General features: G+C 43.3%; 1 protein-coding gene across 1 annotated transcript in view; it reads right to left on the bottom strand.

Annotated features, from left to right (window-relative positions):
- The window catches only part of LOC129702781 (lysosome membrane protein 2-like), a 31,804-nt gene that overhangs the window by 9,777 nt on the left and 3,307 nt on the right, over positions 1–18,720 (bottom strand). Inside the window, exons 3-10 of the mRNA XM_055644755.1 lie at positions 18,079–18,223; positions 14,328–14,528; positions 12,814–12,905; positions 9,388–9,507; positions 7,940–8,109; positions 6,855–6,973; positions 6,073–6,146; positions 2,079–2,130 (exon numbers count right to left, since the gene is read on the bottom strand). Coding sequence (XP_055500730.1) covers positions 2,079–2,130; positions 6,073–6,146; positions 6,855–6,973; positions 7,940–8,109; positions 9,388–9,507; positions 12,814–12,905; positions 14,328–14,528; positions 18,079–18,223 — 973 coding nt within the window. The remainder of the gene's footprint in view (positions 1–2,078; positions 2,131–6,072; positions 6,147–6,854; positions 6,974–7,939; positions 8,110–9,387; positions 9,508–12,813; positions 12,906–14,327; positions 14,529–18,078; positions 18,224–18,720) is intronic.

Here is an 18,720-nt window from a genome sequence, read left to right as displayed (position 1 = left end):
CTTCTGAAAGTCCAGATACAACACACTCACTGGTTCTCCCCTATCCACTCTACTAGTTACATCCTCGAAAAATTCTATAAGATTCGTCAGACATGATCTACCTTTCGTAAATCCATGCTGACTTTGTCCAATGATTTCACCACTTTCCAAATGTGCTGCTATCCCATCTTTAATAACTGATTCTAGCAGTTTCCCCACTACCGGTGTTAGACTAACTAGTCTGTAATTCCCCGTTTTCTCTCTCCCTCCCTTTTTAAAAGGTGGGGTTACATTAGCTACCCTCCAATCCTCAGGAACTACTCCAGAATCTAAAGAGTTTTGAAAAAATATCACTAATGCATCCACTATTTCTGGGGCTACTTCCTTAAGTACTCTGGGATGCAGCCTATCTGGCCCTGGGGATTTATCGGCCTTTAATCCATTCAATTTACCCAACACCACTTCCCGACTAACCTGGATTTCACTCAGTTCCTACATCTCCTTTGACCAGCGGTCCCCTGCTATTTCCGGCAGATTATTTATGTATTCCTTAGTGAAGACGGAACCAAAGTAGTTATTCAATTGGTCCGCCATATCCTTGTTCCCCATGATCAATTCACCTGTTTCTGACTGCAAGGACCTACATTTGTTTTAACTAACCTCTTTCTCTTCACATATCTATAAAAACTTTTGCAGTCAGTTTTTATGTTCCCTGCCAGTTTTCTTTCATAATCTATTTTCCCCTTTCCTAATTAAGCCCTTTGTCCTCCTCTGCTGGTCTCTGAATTTCTCCCAGTCCTCTGGTAGGCTGCTTTTTCTGGCTAATTTGTACGCTTCATCTTTTGCTTTGATACTATCCCTGATTTCCCTTGTTATCCACGGATGTACTACCTTCCCTAATTTATTCTTTTGCCAAACTGGGATAAACAATTTTTGTATTTCATCCATGCAGTCTTTAAATGCCTTCTATTGCATATCCACCATCAACCCTTTTAGAATTAATTGCCAGTCAATCTTGGCCAATTCACGTCTCATACCCTCAAAGTTACCTTTCTTTAAGTTCAGAACCATTGTTTCAGAGTTAACAATGTCACTCTCCATCCTAATGAAGAACTCAACCATATTATGGTCACTATTGCCAAAGGGGGCCCGCACAACAAGACTGCTAACTAACCCTTCCTCATTACTCAATACCCAGTCTAGAACAGCCTGCTCTCTCGTTGGTTCCTCTACATGTTGGTTTAGAAAACTATCCTGCATACATTCCAAGAAATCCTCTTCCTCAACACCCCTGCCAATTTGATTCACCCAATCTATATGTAGATTAAAGTCACCCATTATAACTGTTTTACCTTTGTTCAGCATAGGTTTACAAGGTTAATTCCTGGGATGGCGGGACTGTCATATGCTGAGAAAATGGAGCGGCTGGGCTTGTATACTCTGGAATTTAGAAGGATGAGGGGATCTTATTGAAACATATAAGATTATTAATGGTTTGGACACGCTAGAGGCAGGAAACATGTTCCCGATGTTCGGGGAGTCCAGAACCAGGGGCCACAGTTTAAGAATAAGGGTTAAGCCATTTAGAACAGAGATGAGGAAACAATTTTTCACACAGAGAGTGGTGAGTCTGTGGAATTCTCTGCCTCAGAGGGCGGTGGAGACTGGTTCTCTGGATACTTTCAAGAGAGAGCTGGATAGGGCTCTGAAAGATAGCGGAGTCAGGGGATATGGGGAGAATGCAGGAACGGGGTACTGATTGGGGATGATCAGCCATGATCACAGTGAATGGCGGTGCTGGCTCGAAGGGCCGAATGGCCTAATCCTGCATCTATTGTCTATTGTCTATCAGTGAACCTCCTTGCCTGAGGTCATCTATTACTGGCCCTGATGTGTCCAATTTTTTCTTCGAGCCCAGTTTTCCCCCCACTCTCCCTACTACAATCAGTCTGAAAAAGGGTCCCAACCTGAAACATCACATCCATTTCCTCCCGAGATGCTGCCTGACCCGCTGAATTACTTCAGCATTTTGTGTCTATCTTTGGTATAAACCAGCATTTGAAGTTCCTTTTTATTACAATATAAGTCAGGTACCTCACCTCATTCAAAAAGATAACTGGTAAAATCATTGTCCTCATTCGACCAGTTTGGCTGTAACAAAATACATTGAAAAGGACTATTAAAGTAACCAATGTAAAATATTGATGCCAATCTGTTGCTTTTACATAGATTTCTCACAGCATTTCCTGCTCTTTACAACATCCCATGTTTGATCATCGAAACTTGGATAATACGCTGATAGCGGGTATCAACCTGGTTGAGTGCAACCTCAAAAGTGATGTCAATGTTAATTGTTTTTCATTATCAGCCATAGAAACCAATTAACGTCTGAATGAAGAATTTTTCGCATTGTAGGGAAAGGCCAGGAGACTTAGTCACCAAGGGCACACAAAGATGTAATTTGTATCAATGTCCATAATGACTGAAAACAGAAGAAAAGAGCAACAGGAGTAGACCATTTCAACCTGTCCTGCCATTCAATTTGATCATGGCTAATCTACTCAAAGTTTATCTCTTTTGTCTCAGTTCCCTGCAGCCCTGAATTCCTTGATCTTACAAATGTTTGTCAACTTCCTCTTTAAATACTCCCTCAAATCTAGTCTCTACAGCCTTCTGGGATAGAGAATTCCCAGAGATTCATCATGCTCTGCAAGAAGAAGTTTGAACACACCTCAGCTTTAAATGACCGTCACCTGACCTTGTAACTATATTCCCTCTTTTGAGACTCTTTCATTAGTCGAAACATCTTGACATCTATGCTGCCAGATCCTCAAAGGCTTGTGTATGTTGCAATTAAGATCACTCTTGTTCTCGTTAATTCCAAATCAAAATTTTCAACTTCAGATTAGGTAAATACTTTGTAGAAGACAAAGTGCTGGAATAACTCAGCACATCAGGCAGATGGTTAATTATTTTCCCCAGCTCTTGGTTCATAGCCCTTCAGTTCATGGTTACTAATTGAAGTTTTATTTTAACTATGGTGAGGGTTTCTGTCTGCATTGTTCTTTTAGACAGTCTGTGTCAAACCATAATCTGCACTCTTATCCTTATACCCCCCAAAAAATCACTGCATTTAATGACCTATCATCAGGTCATAGGGACATGCAGCACAGAAACAGGCCCTTCACCCCATCAAGTGCATGCCGCCTGTTAACATAGAAACATAGAAACATAGAAAATAGGTGCAGGAGTAGGCCATTCGGCCCTTCGAGCCTGCACCGCCATTCAATATGATCATGGCTGATCATCCAACTCAGTATCCAGTACCTGCCTTCTCTCCATACCTCCTGATCCCTTTAGCCACAAGGGCCACATCTAACTCCCTCTTAAATATAGCCAATGAACTGGCCTCAACTACCTTCTGCGGGAGAGAATTCCAGAGATTCACCACTCTCTGTGTGAAAAAAGTTTTCCTCATCTCGGTCCTAAAAGATTTCACCCTTATCCTTAAACTGTGACCCCTTGTTCTGGACTTCCCCAACATCAGGAGTACAAACCGAGTCTATCCAGTCTTTCTTCATATGAAAGTCCTGACATCCCAGGAATCAGTCTAGTGAACCTTCTCTGTACTCCCTATATGGCAAGAATGTCTTTCCTCAGATTAGGAGACCAAAACTGTACGCAATACTCCAGGTGTGATCTCACCAAGACCCTGTACAACTGCAGTAGAACCTCCCTGCTCCTATACTCAAATCCTTTTGCTATGAATGCTAACATACCATTCGCCTTCTTCACTGCCTGCTGCACCTGCATGCCTACTTTGAATGACTGGTGTACCATGACACCCAGGTCTCGCTGCATCTCCCCCTTTCCTAACCGGCCTCCATTCAGATAATAATCTACTTTCCTGTTTTTGCCACCAAAGTGGATAACCTCACATTTATCCACATTATACTGCATCTGCCATGCATTTGACCACTCACCCAGCCTATCCAAGTCACCTTGCAGCCTCCTAGCATCCTCCTCACAGCTAACACTGCCCCCCAGCTTTGTGTCATCCGCAAACTTGTAGATGTTGCATTCAATTCCCTCATCCAAATCATTAATATATATCGTAAACAGCTGGGGTCCCAGAACTGAGCCTTGCAGTAGTACCCCACTAGTCACTGCCTGCCATTGTGAAAAGGACCCGTTTACTCTTACTCTTTGCTTCCTGTCTGCCAGCCAGTTCTCTATCTACAGCAATACTGAACCCCCAATACCGTGTGCTTTAAGTTTGTATACTAATCTCTTATGTGGGACCTTGTCGAAAGCTTTCTGAAAGTCCAGATATAACACATCCACTGGTTCTCCCTTATCCACTCTACTAGTTACATCCTCGAAAAATTCTATAAGATTCGTCAGACATGATTTACCCTTCATAAATCCATGCTGACTTTGTCCAATGATTTCACCACTTTCCAAATGTGCTGCTATCCCATCTTTAATAACTGATTCTAGCAGTTTCCCCACTACCGACGTTAGACTAACTGGTCTGTAATTCCCCGTTTTCTCTCTCCCTCCCTTTTTAAAAAGTGGAGTTACATTAGCTATCCTCCAATCCTCTGGAACTACTCCAGAATCTAAAGAGTTTTGAAAAATTATCACTAATGCATCCACTATTTCTGGGGCTACTTCCTTAAGTACTCTGGGATGCAGCCTATCTGGCCGTGGGGATTTATCGGCCTTTAATCCATTCAATTTACCTAACACACTTCCCGGCTAACCTGGATTTCACTCAGTTCCTCCATCTCATTTGACCCCCGGTCCCCTGCTATTTCCGGCAGATTATTTATGTCTTCCTTAGTGAAGATAGAACCAAAGTAGTTATTCAATTGGTCTGCCATGTCCTTGTTCCCCATGATCAATTCGCCCGTTTCTGACTGCAAGGGACATACATTTGTTTTAACTAATCTTTTTCTCTTCACATACCTATAAAAGCTTTTGCAGTCAGTTTTTATGTTCCCTGCCAGTTTTCTTTCATAATCTATTTTCCCTTTCCTAATTAAGCCCTTTGTCCTCCTCTGCTGGTCTCTGAATTTCTCCCAGTCCTCTGGTAGGCTGCTTTTTCTGGCTAATTTGTACACTTCAACTTTTGTTTTGATACTATCCCTGATTTCCCTTGTTATCCACGGATGCACTACCTTCCCTGATTTATTTTTTTGCCAAACTGAAATGAACAATTGTTGTAGTTCATCCACGCAGTCTTTAAATGCCTTCCATTGCATATCCACCGTCAACCCATTAAGAATCAATCGCCAGTCTATTTTGGCCACTCATTTACACTAATCTTACACTTGGTTAACACTCATTTACACTAATCTTACACTTGGTTAACACTCATTTACACTAATCTTACACTTGGTTAACACTCATTTACACTAATCTTACACAAATCAAAGTTTTGTTCTCCTCACGTTCCCATTAAATTCCCTCAGGTTCCACCAATGGTTCATTTATTGTGGCCGGTTTCTGGGCTCACAGCAAACTTGGAGGATGTGGGAGGAATCCGGTTTATTTTACAACAGGGACAAGGTCACAAGAATCAAAAGTGAATAAGAGGGCAACAAAGTATGAATACATCCTTGAGAGATCTGGAATTAAGTGGAATGGTCTCAAATGCCAACACTGAATGATCTACTCTTAAATTACCTCACTAATATTCGACTGTGGAATTCAGAAATTCTTTCCAATTGTGGGGAAGTGTGAGGTGAGAGATATCAAAAGGCAGGTTATTATCTAAATGGAGAGAGACTGCAAATGAGTGATTGATCCTCTATTCTATCACAGGGTTGTGAATTTGTGGAATTCTTTGCCAGGCAGTTAGTGGAAGCTGAATTGTTAAAAGTATTTAAAGTCGTGGTGTATAAATATTTGATGGTTTGAAAAATAAAGGGGTGGCACAGAAGGGGAAATTGAGCGCAACAGAACCATCATATCGAATGATGGGGCATACATGAGGGGTTTATCCTTTATTTACTATGTTCTTGTGTTCATTCTGAAATTAACAATCGCAGCATCCCATTATCCCAAAAGACAAAGCCAATAACTTACGCAATGTAGTCCACTGCCTCGATGTGGAGGTTGAGCTGCATTCTCTTGGCTGCTCTGATAGGGAAACCAGTCATCTGTTGGATGCAAGAAGCTCAATATATTTCAGGTATATTTGTTTTCTTACCATTTGTCTTTGAGATGCGATATTATAGAGGCACAGGGGAAGCAGCCGGCATAAAACAAAGTTAAGAGCTGGAGTGGGAGGCTGCGAGAGTGGTAGTGGTTGATTTAGAAAATACACCAAGGATGGGTCTTTCCTCACACTTTGTCGTCCACTTGCCTGTCCTATCTGCTAATACTGCTCCTTAACTACAGTATTTGTCCCCAACTTGTTATGTTCCTCTTTTCTGCTCTGGAACCATCCTTGCTAGTTTAATCCCTCACTAGAGCACTAGCACTAGATACAATCATTACGTTTAAGAGGCATTTAGACAATGGTGGGCTGAGGGGCCATACAACTGTGAATAAAGAGAAGGTTGCAGGAGCCTGGAGCAAGTGACTAAAGTAAGAACTATTGCATCTTCCAGGGAAAATCTGGATTAATACTTCTCTTAAGAGACCAGATGAATGGTCTAGTTTAGGGTTGTTGTAATTTGGAGCTGTCCTGGACATACTGGATAGATTGGTCTCATTCTGTGCTGTGAACTTTAGAGCCTCATGATGCCAAATCTGAGCAATGCAGTGTTGATACGTGTTTTACTCTGAGGGAGGTTCATTGAGTGTCAATGTTTAGAAGGTATCTATACATAAAAGACAACAAAGAGTTCTTCCATCCTACTTACTGGTTCTATGTCAAGGAATGTTCGGTCAGTTTTCATGTTGGGTTTCATTCCGCCTATGTCCCTCACTAACTTCTGATCCCCACCATAAAAATGAGGAGATGAGATGAAAATAGGAACACCTGAGGTATAAAAAAAACATTAATTTATTTTATTAACCAGCAAGGTGAGATACAGGTACTTGCTTGTAGCAGCATCACAGGCACATAGACTTGGACAATACAGAATATAAAATTATGTAAATTATACAAAGCGCTGAAAAGAAAAAGACTGCATAACACCATATTAATGCAAAAACACAATTAGAGACAAGTCCATGATAGAGAGAAGAAGATTTAATGGAGGTAACAGATAACAAAAAGGTCAATAAGGAGATGAGATTTACACAGAGGGGAGATCAGTACTAGTTATTACTAGCTACTGGTCATTTAGTTTAGAGATACAGCGTGGAAACAGGCCCTTCAGCCCACTGAGTCCGCTCCGACTAGCGATCTCCGCACACTAACACTATCCTAAACATACTTGGGATAATTTACAATTTTATCCAACAAACCTGTACGTCTTTGGAGTGTAGGAGGAAACCGAAGCACCCAGAGAAAACCCACACGGTCATGGGGAGAACATACAAACTCCGTCCAGACAGCACCCGTAGTGAGGATTAAACCTGGGTCTCTGGGGCTGTAAGGCAGCACCTCTACCACGGTGCAAAATGGAGATATTTATGTGGACAGAGGATGTGAAGATGGATGAAGAAGGGAAGATGGGGGATGAGTGGAAGGGAAATGGGAGGTGGGGAGGTAGAGGAAAGGAGTGGGAGAGAGGGGAGCCACGGAAAAGGGAAGAGGAGGGGGAGTGGGAGTGTGATATGGGGAGAGAGGGAAACACATAGGATAGGAGCATAAATGGAAGGTGGAGCTCAGAAGAATTTCACCATAAATCACCGTTTACATCAACCTCGCCCAGAGAGAGGTGAGCGTGTCGAGTGTAAGCAGCAGCAGAAAGCACCTCGGCCACACGTGTGGTTGTGCAATTCAGCCTGAAGATGACAATGCCTGGTGTTTGCTGACCTGGGGATTGAAAATCCTCACCTTGTTTGCAGATGCTGATATTCAGGACTCCAGAGAGTTGGCAATTCATTGCTGGGCAAAATCCCTCCTTGTTGAGATAGTCAATTGCAAACATCTCTTTTGGAACAATGAACCGATAGGCACTGATACCTTTCACGTGCACATCTTTTTCAAAAATCAAATGCAGAGACCTATAAAAGCAGGACAATTCAACATAGTTTTGTCAGGAATGGTTGGTGTCATCTCTTCCCATTTGCCCTCTTGCCTTCCCTCCCCTCCATGGCTTTTGCCCCTCCTTTGCTCCAAACTCATCCTTTCTCCCCCAAGCCCTCCAATCCTCCCACCAATCCTCTGTCCTCACCTCTCTCCAACTTTTTTCATTCTACCAATCATTTGAGGGAGCCAAACGTTTACCTGAACAAACTTTGCTCTCCACTCCATCACAGACATTCTCTTTGTTTTTGTCACCCTGGGGAAGTCCAGAACAAGGGGTCACAGTTTCAGGATAAAGGGGAAATCTTTTAGGACTGAGATGAGAAAAACATTTTTTACACAGAGAGTGGTGTAGTTGAGGCCAGTTCATTGACTATATTTAAGAGGGAATTAGATGTGGTCCTTGTGGCTAAAGGGGTCAGTGGGTATGGAGAGAAGGCAGGTACAGGATACTGAGTTGGATGATCAGCCATGATCATATTGAATGGCGGTGCAGGCTCGAAGGGCCGAATGGCCTACTCCTGCACCTATTTTCTATCTTTCTATGTTTCCACCTCCCTGAAACTTAAAACATAATGGTCTTCTCATTTTTTCAGTTCTGACAAAAGGTTATTGACCAGAAACATTTATGCCCCTGTCCCACTTAGGAAACCTGAACGGAAACCTCCGTGCGGTTCCTGGAGGTTGCAGGTGGTTGCCGGAGGTTGCAGGTAGTGGAAGCAGGTAGGGAGACTGCCAAAAACCTCCGGGAACTGCACGGAAACCTTGGGTGGGGCACAAAGTCTCCAGAGGTTTCCGTTCAGGTTTCCTAAGTGGGACAGGGGCATAACTCTGTTTCTCTCTCCACTGATGGTGCCTGACCTGCTGAGTGCTTCCAGCATTTCCTATTCTTACATTTAGTTTAAATTACAGCAGGGAAACAGGCCCTTCAGCCCACTAAATCATGCCGACCCGCGATCACCTGTTCACACTAGTTCTATGTTATCCTACTTTCTCATCCATTCCCTACACACAAGGGGCAATTTTGCAGAATTTAAACTCTTTGGGATGTGGGAGGAAACCAGAATATCCAGATGAAAACCCATATGGTCACAGGGAGGACATGCAAACTCCACACAGACAGCACCCTGAGGTTAGGATCGGACCTCTGGTCCGATGAGGCAGCAGTTCTACCAGCTGCGCCACTGCATCACCCATAGTGATCTTGCAATACAGAAATCATCAGTACACACAGTGCTCATGGTCCGCTCAATTACCTGCATATATCAGGAGCAAAAATATATAGGGCTTCGTTCTTTTTTATCAGTGGATGGAAGGAGGCTCCATCTGTTCCATTAATCATGTTAGAGGTATTGGATGCCCACCAAGTAAGCGATCTGTCCAACAGAAAGTGTGATGGTATTCAAAATGTCAATCATTCAATCCTCCACCTTGGCCATGCATCACTGACCACAATGGAATGAAGGAGAATTCTTAATAACAACTCTTAACATGGGGCACACCCACTAATGTTCCCACCAAGCAAGCAATCTGTCCAGAAGAAAATCACTAAAGACACTTTGGTCCAGGCTATTGTGTTCTCCTTCAAACAATTGTCTTTAGCCTTAAAAGCAGAAGAGCAACCTCTATTTCCCATTTCCCTTGTCAAGTGAGAATAGCAGGGTGCATTCCTACAGTGTTTGCACTTTGAACATACATATCACTGGTAAAGCCTTTTGGATCACCATGTTAACTGAAGAGATGCAAGACTTGTTTTTTGGGTGGTGGACCTTTCCCCCGTGGACGCTTGTGTTAGCCATTGGGGTTGACTGGTTTTCAAAATGTGTTCCTCTCTCTTCTGAGGCAGAACGTTCAGTTCCATTCAAGTTGGAATTCAGTCTGAACAAGACCCGAAGCGTCACCCATTCCTTCTATCCAGAAATGCTGCCTGTCCCACTGAGTTACTCCGGCATTTTGTGTCTATCACTGGGCAAATTAATCTATCTTTTCCCAGGAATGAGCAGTGACAGATAATCCCATTAATAGCAACAGCCCGAAAACATGTCACCTGAGGTAGATGTGCAAGAATGAATTTCAGCTGGAAAGGCCTGGTAGAATTTAACACAAGGCATGACTTGGCCCAGAAATGGTAACAAAGTCTTCCACCCTGCCAAAAAATCATGAGTTTCAAGTGCACAGTGCTGGAAAGATGCAGTGCTCACTTCTGAACCTGCAGGTCAGGGATAGAACTTGCGATAGTAGAGCTAACCCCTGTTCATGTCAATATTTATTTATTCTCCACACAGCAGGACTGAAAACATTCTGCTCAGTCACATTCACAAGTTGGAGTTGGCTATGTTTCCAAGATTAATGGCTTCATATCAAAAGTACTTCTTTAACCATAAAATCAATTTGGATGTTCTAAAAGGGGTGCAAAATTAAACCTTCCTTCCTGTTAGTTAAAAAGTGTTTTAAAGATTGATTATACATTAAACAATGCCATTATTTATTTAATCTTTTCGAACCATTGATAGAGAATGCTAATGACATCTTCTCATCAAACTGAGATGGAGTTTAGTCCAAGTGTGGCTGTGGATAACTCAGCCCTCACAGTTAACTGATAATCTTAGATATTATCTAAATGGTGGCAGATTGGGAAAGGGGGAGATGCAGCGAGACCTGGGTGTCATGGTACACCAGTCATTGAAGGTAGGCATGCAGGTGCAGCAGGCAGTAAAGAAAGCAAATGGTATGTTAGCTTTCATTGCAAAAGGATTTGAGTATAGGAGCAGGGAGGTTCTACTGCAGTTGTACAGGGTCTTGGTGAGACCACACCTGGAGTATTGCGTACAGTTTTGGTCTCCAAATCTGAGGAAGGACATTATCGCCATAGAGGGAGTGCAGAGAAGGTTCACCAGACTGATTCCTGGGATGTCAGGACTATCTTATGAAGAAAGACTGGATAGATTTGGTTTATACTCTCTAGAATTTAGGAGATTGAGAGGGGATCTTATAGAAACTTACAAAATTCTTAAGGGGTTGGACAGGCTAGATGCAGGAAGATTGTTCCCGATGTTGGGGAAGTCCAGGACAAGGGGTCACAGCTTAAGGACAAGGGGGAAATCCTTTAAAACCGAGATGAGAAGAACTTTTTTCACACAGAGAGTGGTGAATCTCTGGAACTCTCTGCCACAGATGGTAGTTGAGGCCAGTTCATTGGCTATATTTAAGAGGGAGTTAGATGTGGCCCTTCTGGCTAAGGGGATCAGGGGGTATGGAGAGAAGGCAGGTACGGGATACTGAGTTGGATGATCAGCCATGATCATATTGAATGGCGGTGCAGGCTCGAAGGGCCGAATGGCCTACTCCTGCACCTAATTTCTATGTTTCTATGTATCTATAAAAAGAAGTAACAGGATAGAGGAAACGTGCTTATTCAGCTCCTCCTCACACCAAATATAACGGTGACCTCAAAGTGGCAAGTGAGAGGCGGATCACTCATCTATTGTATTTGATGTTCCCGATGTGGTCTCAATGATATCAGTGAGACTGAATGTAGACTAGGTGGCTGTATTGCCAAACAATTGCTAACCATTTTATCTCCCCTTCCCATTTGATACTCACCAATCTGTCTTAGGCGTCCATTTCTAGAGCGAGGACATGGCAAACTGCAAGAACAGCACCCCATATCCTACTTGGGTAGTTTACATCCAATAGTATGAACACTGAATTCTCCAATTTTAGGTAACACATCCCCCCCCCCCCTTATTTTCACCCTCTGGATATGCACCCATTTCTCTCACTTTCCTACCAATTCCCCTTCCCTCCGAGCCCTTCCATCTATAGCCCTTTTTCTAGGGTCATATCCCACTCCTAATCTCTCCTCATCTGACACCCTTTTGTTTCCGTTTTTTATCTCTAGCCTTTGTCCGCCCATCTACCAAACTAAATCCCTCTCACATGTATCCATCTATTGCTTGCCAGGCTTTGTTCTGCCCTTTCAACTCTTTTCCAGCTTTCTCCCCACTACCACAATCAGTCTGAAGAAGGGTACTGACCCGAAATGACCCCTATCGGGTCCTCCAGACATGCTGCCTGAGTTACTCCAGCACTTTCTGTTATTCTGTTGACAGGTAGAATCAGCCTACAGGCTATCAGCAGAGGAAAGACGAACCAAGGATGGTAAACCTATCTCTTGTGGCTCAAAGGCCCGCTTGAGATAGACACAGCATGGCGATTGTCACTCCTGATGAATGCTGCACTGTTAGAGGTGCTGCTCTCAGTTGAGGTGAAAATTTGAGGCCTTTCTACCATTTCAAGTGCATCGAGATGGTCACGAGGCAACGTGAGAGAATGGGTTTCCCTAGATATTCCCCAGATTCCCAAAGTAGGTTAATTTGCTTACTTATTTTGCTGATGTTTTAAGGGAGCAATAGCTGCCGGGTGCCTGCACGTTAACTCGGGAAGCACATACATGCCGCTTCACTGGGACTCTGCAAAGGCATTGGTGGCAAAGTCAGTCGGCTTGCAGCTCTTCTTGCCTTCTTGGCTTGCGCCAGGAGCTGATCAAGACCCCCAACCGATAAATGTTCACTTACACCAACAAAGCCTCCCCCCTCTCCCCACACTCAACTCCTGTCCATCACAAAGGAATTAGTATAGGATTTTGATACAAATAAATGCAATTATGAACTGTTACATACTTTTGTCCATTCCACGTTATTATTTTGTTGGAATCCATGTAATCTTTTTTGCCAGTGCTGCATAGATACACTCCATCATCTGTTCCATTTGCCTGAAAGTGGATTAAATGCCTTTAGAATCATGAAAAAACATGTGATACAGAAGGAGGCCATTCTTCCCATCATTTCTGTGTTCATCATACAAGATTGTAATAAACGCAGCCTACCCCATGTCTCCTTATAATTACCACCCTCCATTCCAGGCAACATCCTTATGAATCTCTTCTGCACTTTATCTATTGCTACCCCATGCACGCAGAACTGTACGCAAAAACTTTAAACCACCTTAAAGCTGACGCTTCTTGGATTTGATATGTCAACTTAGGAAAAAAAACTTTGGCTATCTACTCTATCTGTGTCTCCCATAATTTTATATACTTATTTCAGGATGCCTCTTAGCCTCCAATGCTCCAGAGATAACAATCCGAGTTGGTCCAATATAGCTGTAGAGCAGCACCAGTGGTGCAGCAGTAGAGTTGTTGCCTTACAGCGCAAGTGACCTGGTGTGTAGCATAGAACTAGTGTACGGGTGATCGTTGGTCAGTGCGGACTCAGTGGGCTGAAGGGCCCGTTTCCACGCTGTATCTCTAAACTCAACTAAACAATAGCTAAAACTCTCTAATCCATTTAACATCCCAGTGAATCTCTTTTGCACCCAATCCAAAATCTCCACATCCTGCATGTAATATGGCAACCAAAACTGCATACAATACTCCAAATATAGCCTCGCCAAAGTCTGATAAAGTTGCAACACAACTTACAAACTTTTAGACTTAATGCCTCCAAACAAATATGCGACATGCCTTTTATACCACCCTATCTCTCGGACCATCGGACTCAATCAAAACGATAACAGGCAGCCTTGGAAGCCTTACCCCACTACTCAAACCTCATGTCAAAAACCTTGGCGTGATGTTTGACTCAGCATTGAAATTTGACAAACAAGTCAATGCCGTGGTAAAAGCTAGCTCCTTCCAGCTTCGGACGATAGCTAAAATAAACCAATTTCTCCAGTTTGATGACCTCGAAAAGATCAACCACACATTTATCTGCTCCCGCCTAGATTACTGCAACTCCCTCTACACTGGCATCAGCCAATCTTCCCTGTCCCGCCTGCAACTGGTCCAAAACAACGCAGCGAGACTGCTGACGGGCACCCGAAAAAGGGACCACATCACTCCGATCCTGGCCTCTCTCCACTGGCTCCCTGTGCAGTTCCGAATAAATTTCAAGATCCTTCTTTATGTCTCAAAAATAATGGTTAAAGAGTTTGGTCAGTGACTGTCAGGGGTTTACCCACAGAGGACACAGTGTGTCTGCCGCCGGTGGGTGAGAGCTTGACAGTGCAAGTAGATAACCAGCTCCAGATCTTACAGTGTGCAAGGGATGTTGAAACCTAAGCAAAGGCCCCTGCAGATCATGTGCTTTGTTCTGTCGGTGTATTGCACAGCTGTTCTCATCACAAAACTACTCACACCATAGAAAAGTCCGAATCGACTGTCTGGGAAAACGCTAGGTAGAAGCTTATGACCAAGTTTCAGCAGAGGATCCTCATAACCCCACAGGAACTCCTCCACACTGTGAGTCTGAAACATCGCACTGCTCTTCAGGGAAAACAGTATGGACAGAAACATCTTCTGGGCCATACCGCTCTGCTTCAGTGATTGCAGCACAGCCTGGGAAATAAAATGGGGGAATAATAGTCAGTCACATTAACACAGGCAAAATCTAATTAAAACTAAAGCAGACCCTGCCTGACATTGATTTAATTTATTTATAGTATGTGGATGTCACCAGCACGGTCAACATCTTCCCATCATAAACTGTCTTTGCAAAGTTGTTTGAAAGCACCCATGTTATATCACAGAAGGCCATTGGAAGGGAGTTCCAGAGTCTGAAGAAGGGTTTTGGCCCAAAACGTTGCCTATTTCCTTCGCTCCATAGATCCAGATTCAGATTCAATTTTAATTGTCATTGTCAGTGTACAGTACAGAGACTGCTGCTGCACCCACTGAGTTTCTCCAGCACTTTTGTCTACCTTTTATTAATAATGAACTGGCAATTCATGTCCAAGCTGACCTGGAGGGATCCTGCACTTTCCCATGCAGCTCTTGCCCTTGTAATTCCAAGCAATGCAGATTGCAATTTATTGTTGCAGCAGACTAAAGAGCAACAAATAATCTACTGGAGGAACTCAGCAGGTCGAGCAGCATCTGTGGGGGGAAAATAATTGTTGATGTTTGGAATCTAGACCCTACATCACAACTAAATTCTTCCTCTCTACCTCCTCACAGATGCTGCTCAACCTGCTGAGTTCCTCCATTGTTTGCTGCGTCAAATTCCAGTATCTGCAGTCTCTTGTGTCTCCAGACTTTGACTAGGAGGGCAGCTGCTTTTCATAGTCCAGGGTAAAAGTGTAGAGTAGCAGAGAAGGCGCCCAGCATATGGGAAACTTTATCCTTGACATTGTTAAATGTCTTGAGTATTCATGCAGATCCAGTTAGTTTCAAATCCTACTTCTTAATTTCCTCCCTGAAATTTGGAAAAGGAACATCAATCCCCTTTAAACAGGGTGAAAGATCACAACTTGAGAAAATTAGACGTTGGCTCCCAACATGTCACAGTAGGTCTTGTCCAAAATGGGTTGTCTATTAATGAAGACTACTTAATGATAAACGTAGAATCGGCGACTGTTTCGCTGAACACGTACACTCGGTCCACCTAGGCCTACAGCATCTCCGGTTACCAACCATATCAACACCCCTTCCCATTCCCATAATGACCTTTCTGCTCTAGGCCTCCTCCATTGACAGAGTGAGGCCAAACCCAAATTGGAGTACCAGCACCCTCATATTTTGCTTATGTAATTTTAAGTAACTTCTACTTACACTCCCTTCCCCTCCTTCATCCCCCTAGCCCCCTTCCTCCACCCTAGTCGTTTTACCAGTTCCACAGTTCTTCCACATCTTCCCGAGTCAATAATGGGCCTACCAGGCACCATCCTACCAGGATAAAGAATGGTTTCGGCCCGAAACGTCACCTATTTCCTTCGCTCCATAGATGCACCCGCTGAGTTTCTCCAGCATTTTTGTGTACCTACCATCCTACCTGGGGTCATTTGTGGCCGGCATTGATTAGTCCTGGAATTTCCTCACCTCCAGCTCTTCACCCCCCTCCCCCCACAGCCCCCCATTTTCAGTCTGAAGAAAGGTTCCAACATGAAACGTCACCCTTCTTTTTTCTCCGGAGATGTTGCCTGACCCGCTGAGTTACTCCATCACTTTGTGTCTTTCTTTGGTATAAATGAGCATCTGCGGGTCCTTGTTTCTATCCAATGGTTTCCCTAACTCTGCTGAGGTCTCCCAGACACACTTTAGGATTTGTGACCAAATCTCTGAGATGTGGCAGTGCAGCTATCCATATATACAGTATATCCAGAATAAACATGTGACATTCTGATCTGACAGTGAAGCTACCTAATTTTAGCTGTGGTGGAAATCATGGAGGCCTCTTAAATGTCGCTATCGTAGCACCAAACCTGGCAGCAGGTTCCTGGCACTCACCACCCTGGTAAAAAAGTTGCCCCTCCCATCTTCTTTAAACTTTGCCCATCTCACCTTAAAGCTATGTGGCTAGTATTTCATTTTTTCATCCAAGGAAAAAGTTTCTGACTGTCTACCTTGTCTATGCCGCTCATCATTTTATATACTCCTATATCAAGTCTCCTCACAGCCTATGACGTTCCATAGAAAACAATCCAAGTCTGTCCAACCTCTCCCTGCAGATAATATCCCCTAATTCAGGCAATATTCTCATAAAATTCCTCTGCACCCTTTCTAAAGCCTTCATATCCATCCTGCAATGGGGGACCCAGAACTACACACAATATTCCAAATGTGGCCGAACCAGTGTGCTATAAAGATGTATCTTGTTTAGTCAGAGCGTGGTGAATCTGTGGAATTCTCTGCCACAGAAGACTGTGGAGGCCAATTCAGTGGATATATTTAAGGCAGAGATCAATAGATTCTTGATTAGTATGGGTGTCAGAGGTTATGGGGAGATGGCAGGAGAATAGGGTTAGGAGGGAAAGGTAGATCAACCATGATTGAATGGCGAAGTAGACTTGATGGGCTGAATTCTGCTCCTATCACTTATGATCTTATGATTATCACCTCTTGACTCTTATACTCAATGCCCTGTCCTATGAAGGCACGCACACCATATCTTTTTTACCACTCTATCTACATGTGTTGCCACTTTCAGGGAGTTATGGACTTAGAACACTAGATTCCTCTGCGCATCCATGCCATTGACTGTCATGACATTAATTGTATATTTTCCCCTTACATGTGACCTTCCAAAGTGCAACACCTTGCACTTGCTCGGATTAAACTCCATTTCCCATTTCTCCGCCCTTTTCTGCAGCTGATGTGCTGTATATTCTGAAGTATACGTTGACAGCCTTCCTCACAGTCCATGACCTCAGCAATCATGGTGCCATCTGCAAACTTACTAACCAACTCATCTACATATATATGTCTAAGTCATCACAAAGAACAGATCCCTGCAGAGCTTCAGTGGTGACAGACCCAGACTGATAGTTCTAGAGAAGCAGCTGTTCCTGAACCTGGTGATGTGGGTCTTCAGACTTCTGTACCAACTGCCTGGTGTTGGTAGTGAGACGAGAGCATGGAGACGGTGGGGATCCTTGATGATGGACGAGTTTACTCCCTCATCCCAAAGATGAGCTGGTTAATAAACCTCTGTAAATTGCCTCTATCTAGTGTGTAGGAGGAGGTGTCTAATTTTGTTTCGTTGTCTAATGCATTTCGTTGTCTCTGTACTGTACACTGACAATGACAATTAAAATTGAATCTGAAAAAAAAAAAATCTGAATCTGAATCTGAATCTGAGGTGGTTGCAAAAGTGGCATAACATGGAACTAGTGTGATCGATGGTACACATGGACTCGGTGGGCTTAAGGGCCTGTTTCCATGGTGTATCTTTTCATCATTAAATTCAATCAATTATTGAGGCCATGCCTCATGTAGATGCTTTCCATGGTGGGAGGGCTGCGGAGAGTCGACCATTCTCTGCAGCCCTTGGCATTCCTGTGCATTGGAATCGCAGTGCCAGACCATGATGCAATCAGTCAGGATATTTTCCACAATGCAATAGTTTATTGTTACACTCAAGTTTAATATGATAAAGAAAATGTATACTTACAACAAATGGAATGTTGACTGTTGTAATGTGATCGACTCTGGGGTCACCAACTGACATATTTCGTTGGAATACAAAGCTTTTATGCATAGTGGAAGTTATTGTGGCGTTGTCGTATAGAGTTACATTAGACCTGTGCCTGTGCTCCCTGTTTAAAACAAGATTGTTGGGGGCTGTTAGGAGGTGCCTTCTTCTATAATTCAGTATCATGACATCCAACTCTTATACTCAATGATAGATACAAAAAGCTGGAGTAACTCAACGGGCCAGGCAGCATCTTTGGAGAAAAGGAATAGACTACGTTTCAGGACAAGACTCTTCTTCATATTGAGAGTCAGGGGAAAGGGAAATTAGTTTATACTCAATGCCCTGACTTTTGAAGGCAAGCACACCAAGTTGCTAGGGCTCAGGGCCTGAGCAATAGAGATAGGTTGGGCAGGCTAGGTCTTTATTTCTTGGAGTGCAGGAGGATGAGGGGTGGTCTTATAGAGGTGTATACGATCATGATGGGAATAGATAGGATATATCTGTACAGTCATTTTTCCCAGAGTAGGAAATAAAGAACCAGAGGTCATACATTTAAGGATGACAGGAAGGATTTAATAGGAACCCAAGGAGCAATTTTTTCACACATGAAGTGGTGGG

The sequence above is a fragment of the Leucoraja erinacea genome, chromosome 13, assembly GCF_028641065.1.
Source record: "Leucoraja erinacea ecotype New England chromosome 13, Leri_hhj_1, whole genome shotgun sequence".
Taxonomy (NCBI): domain Eukaryota; kingdom Metazoa; phylum Chordata; class Chondrichthyes; order Rajiformes; family Rajidae; genus Leucoraja; species Leucoraja erinaceus.
This window is presented reverse-complemented; position numbering and strand designations above follow the sequence as displayed.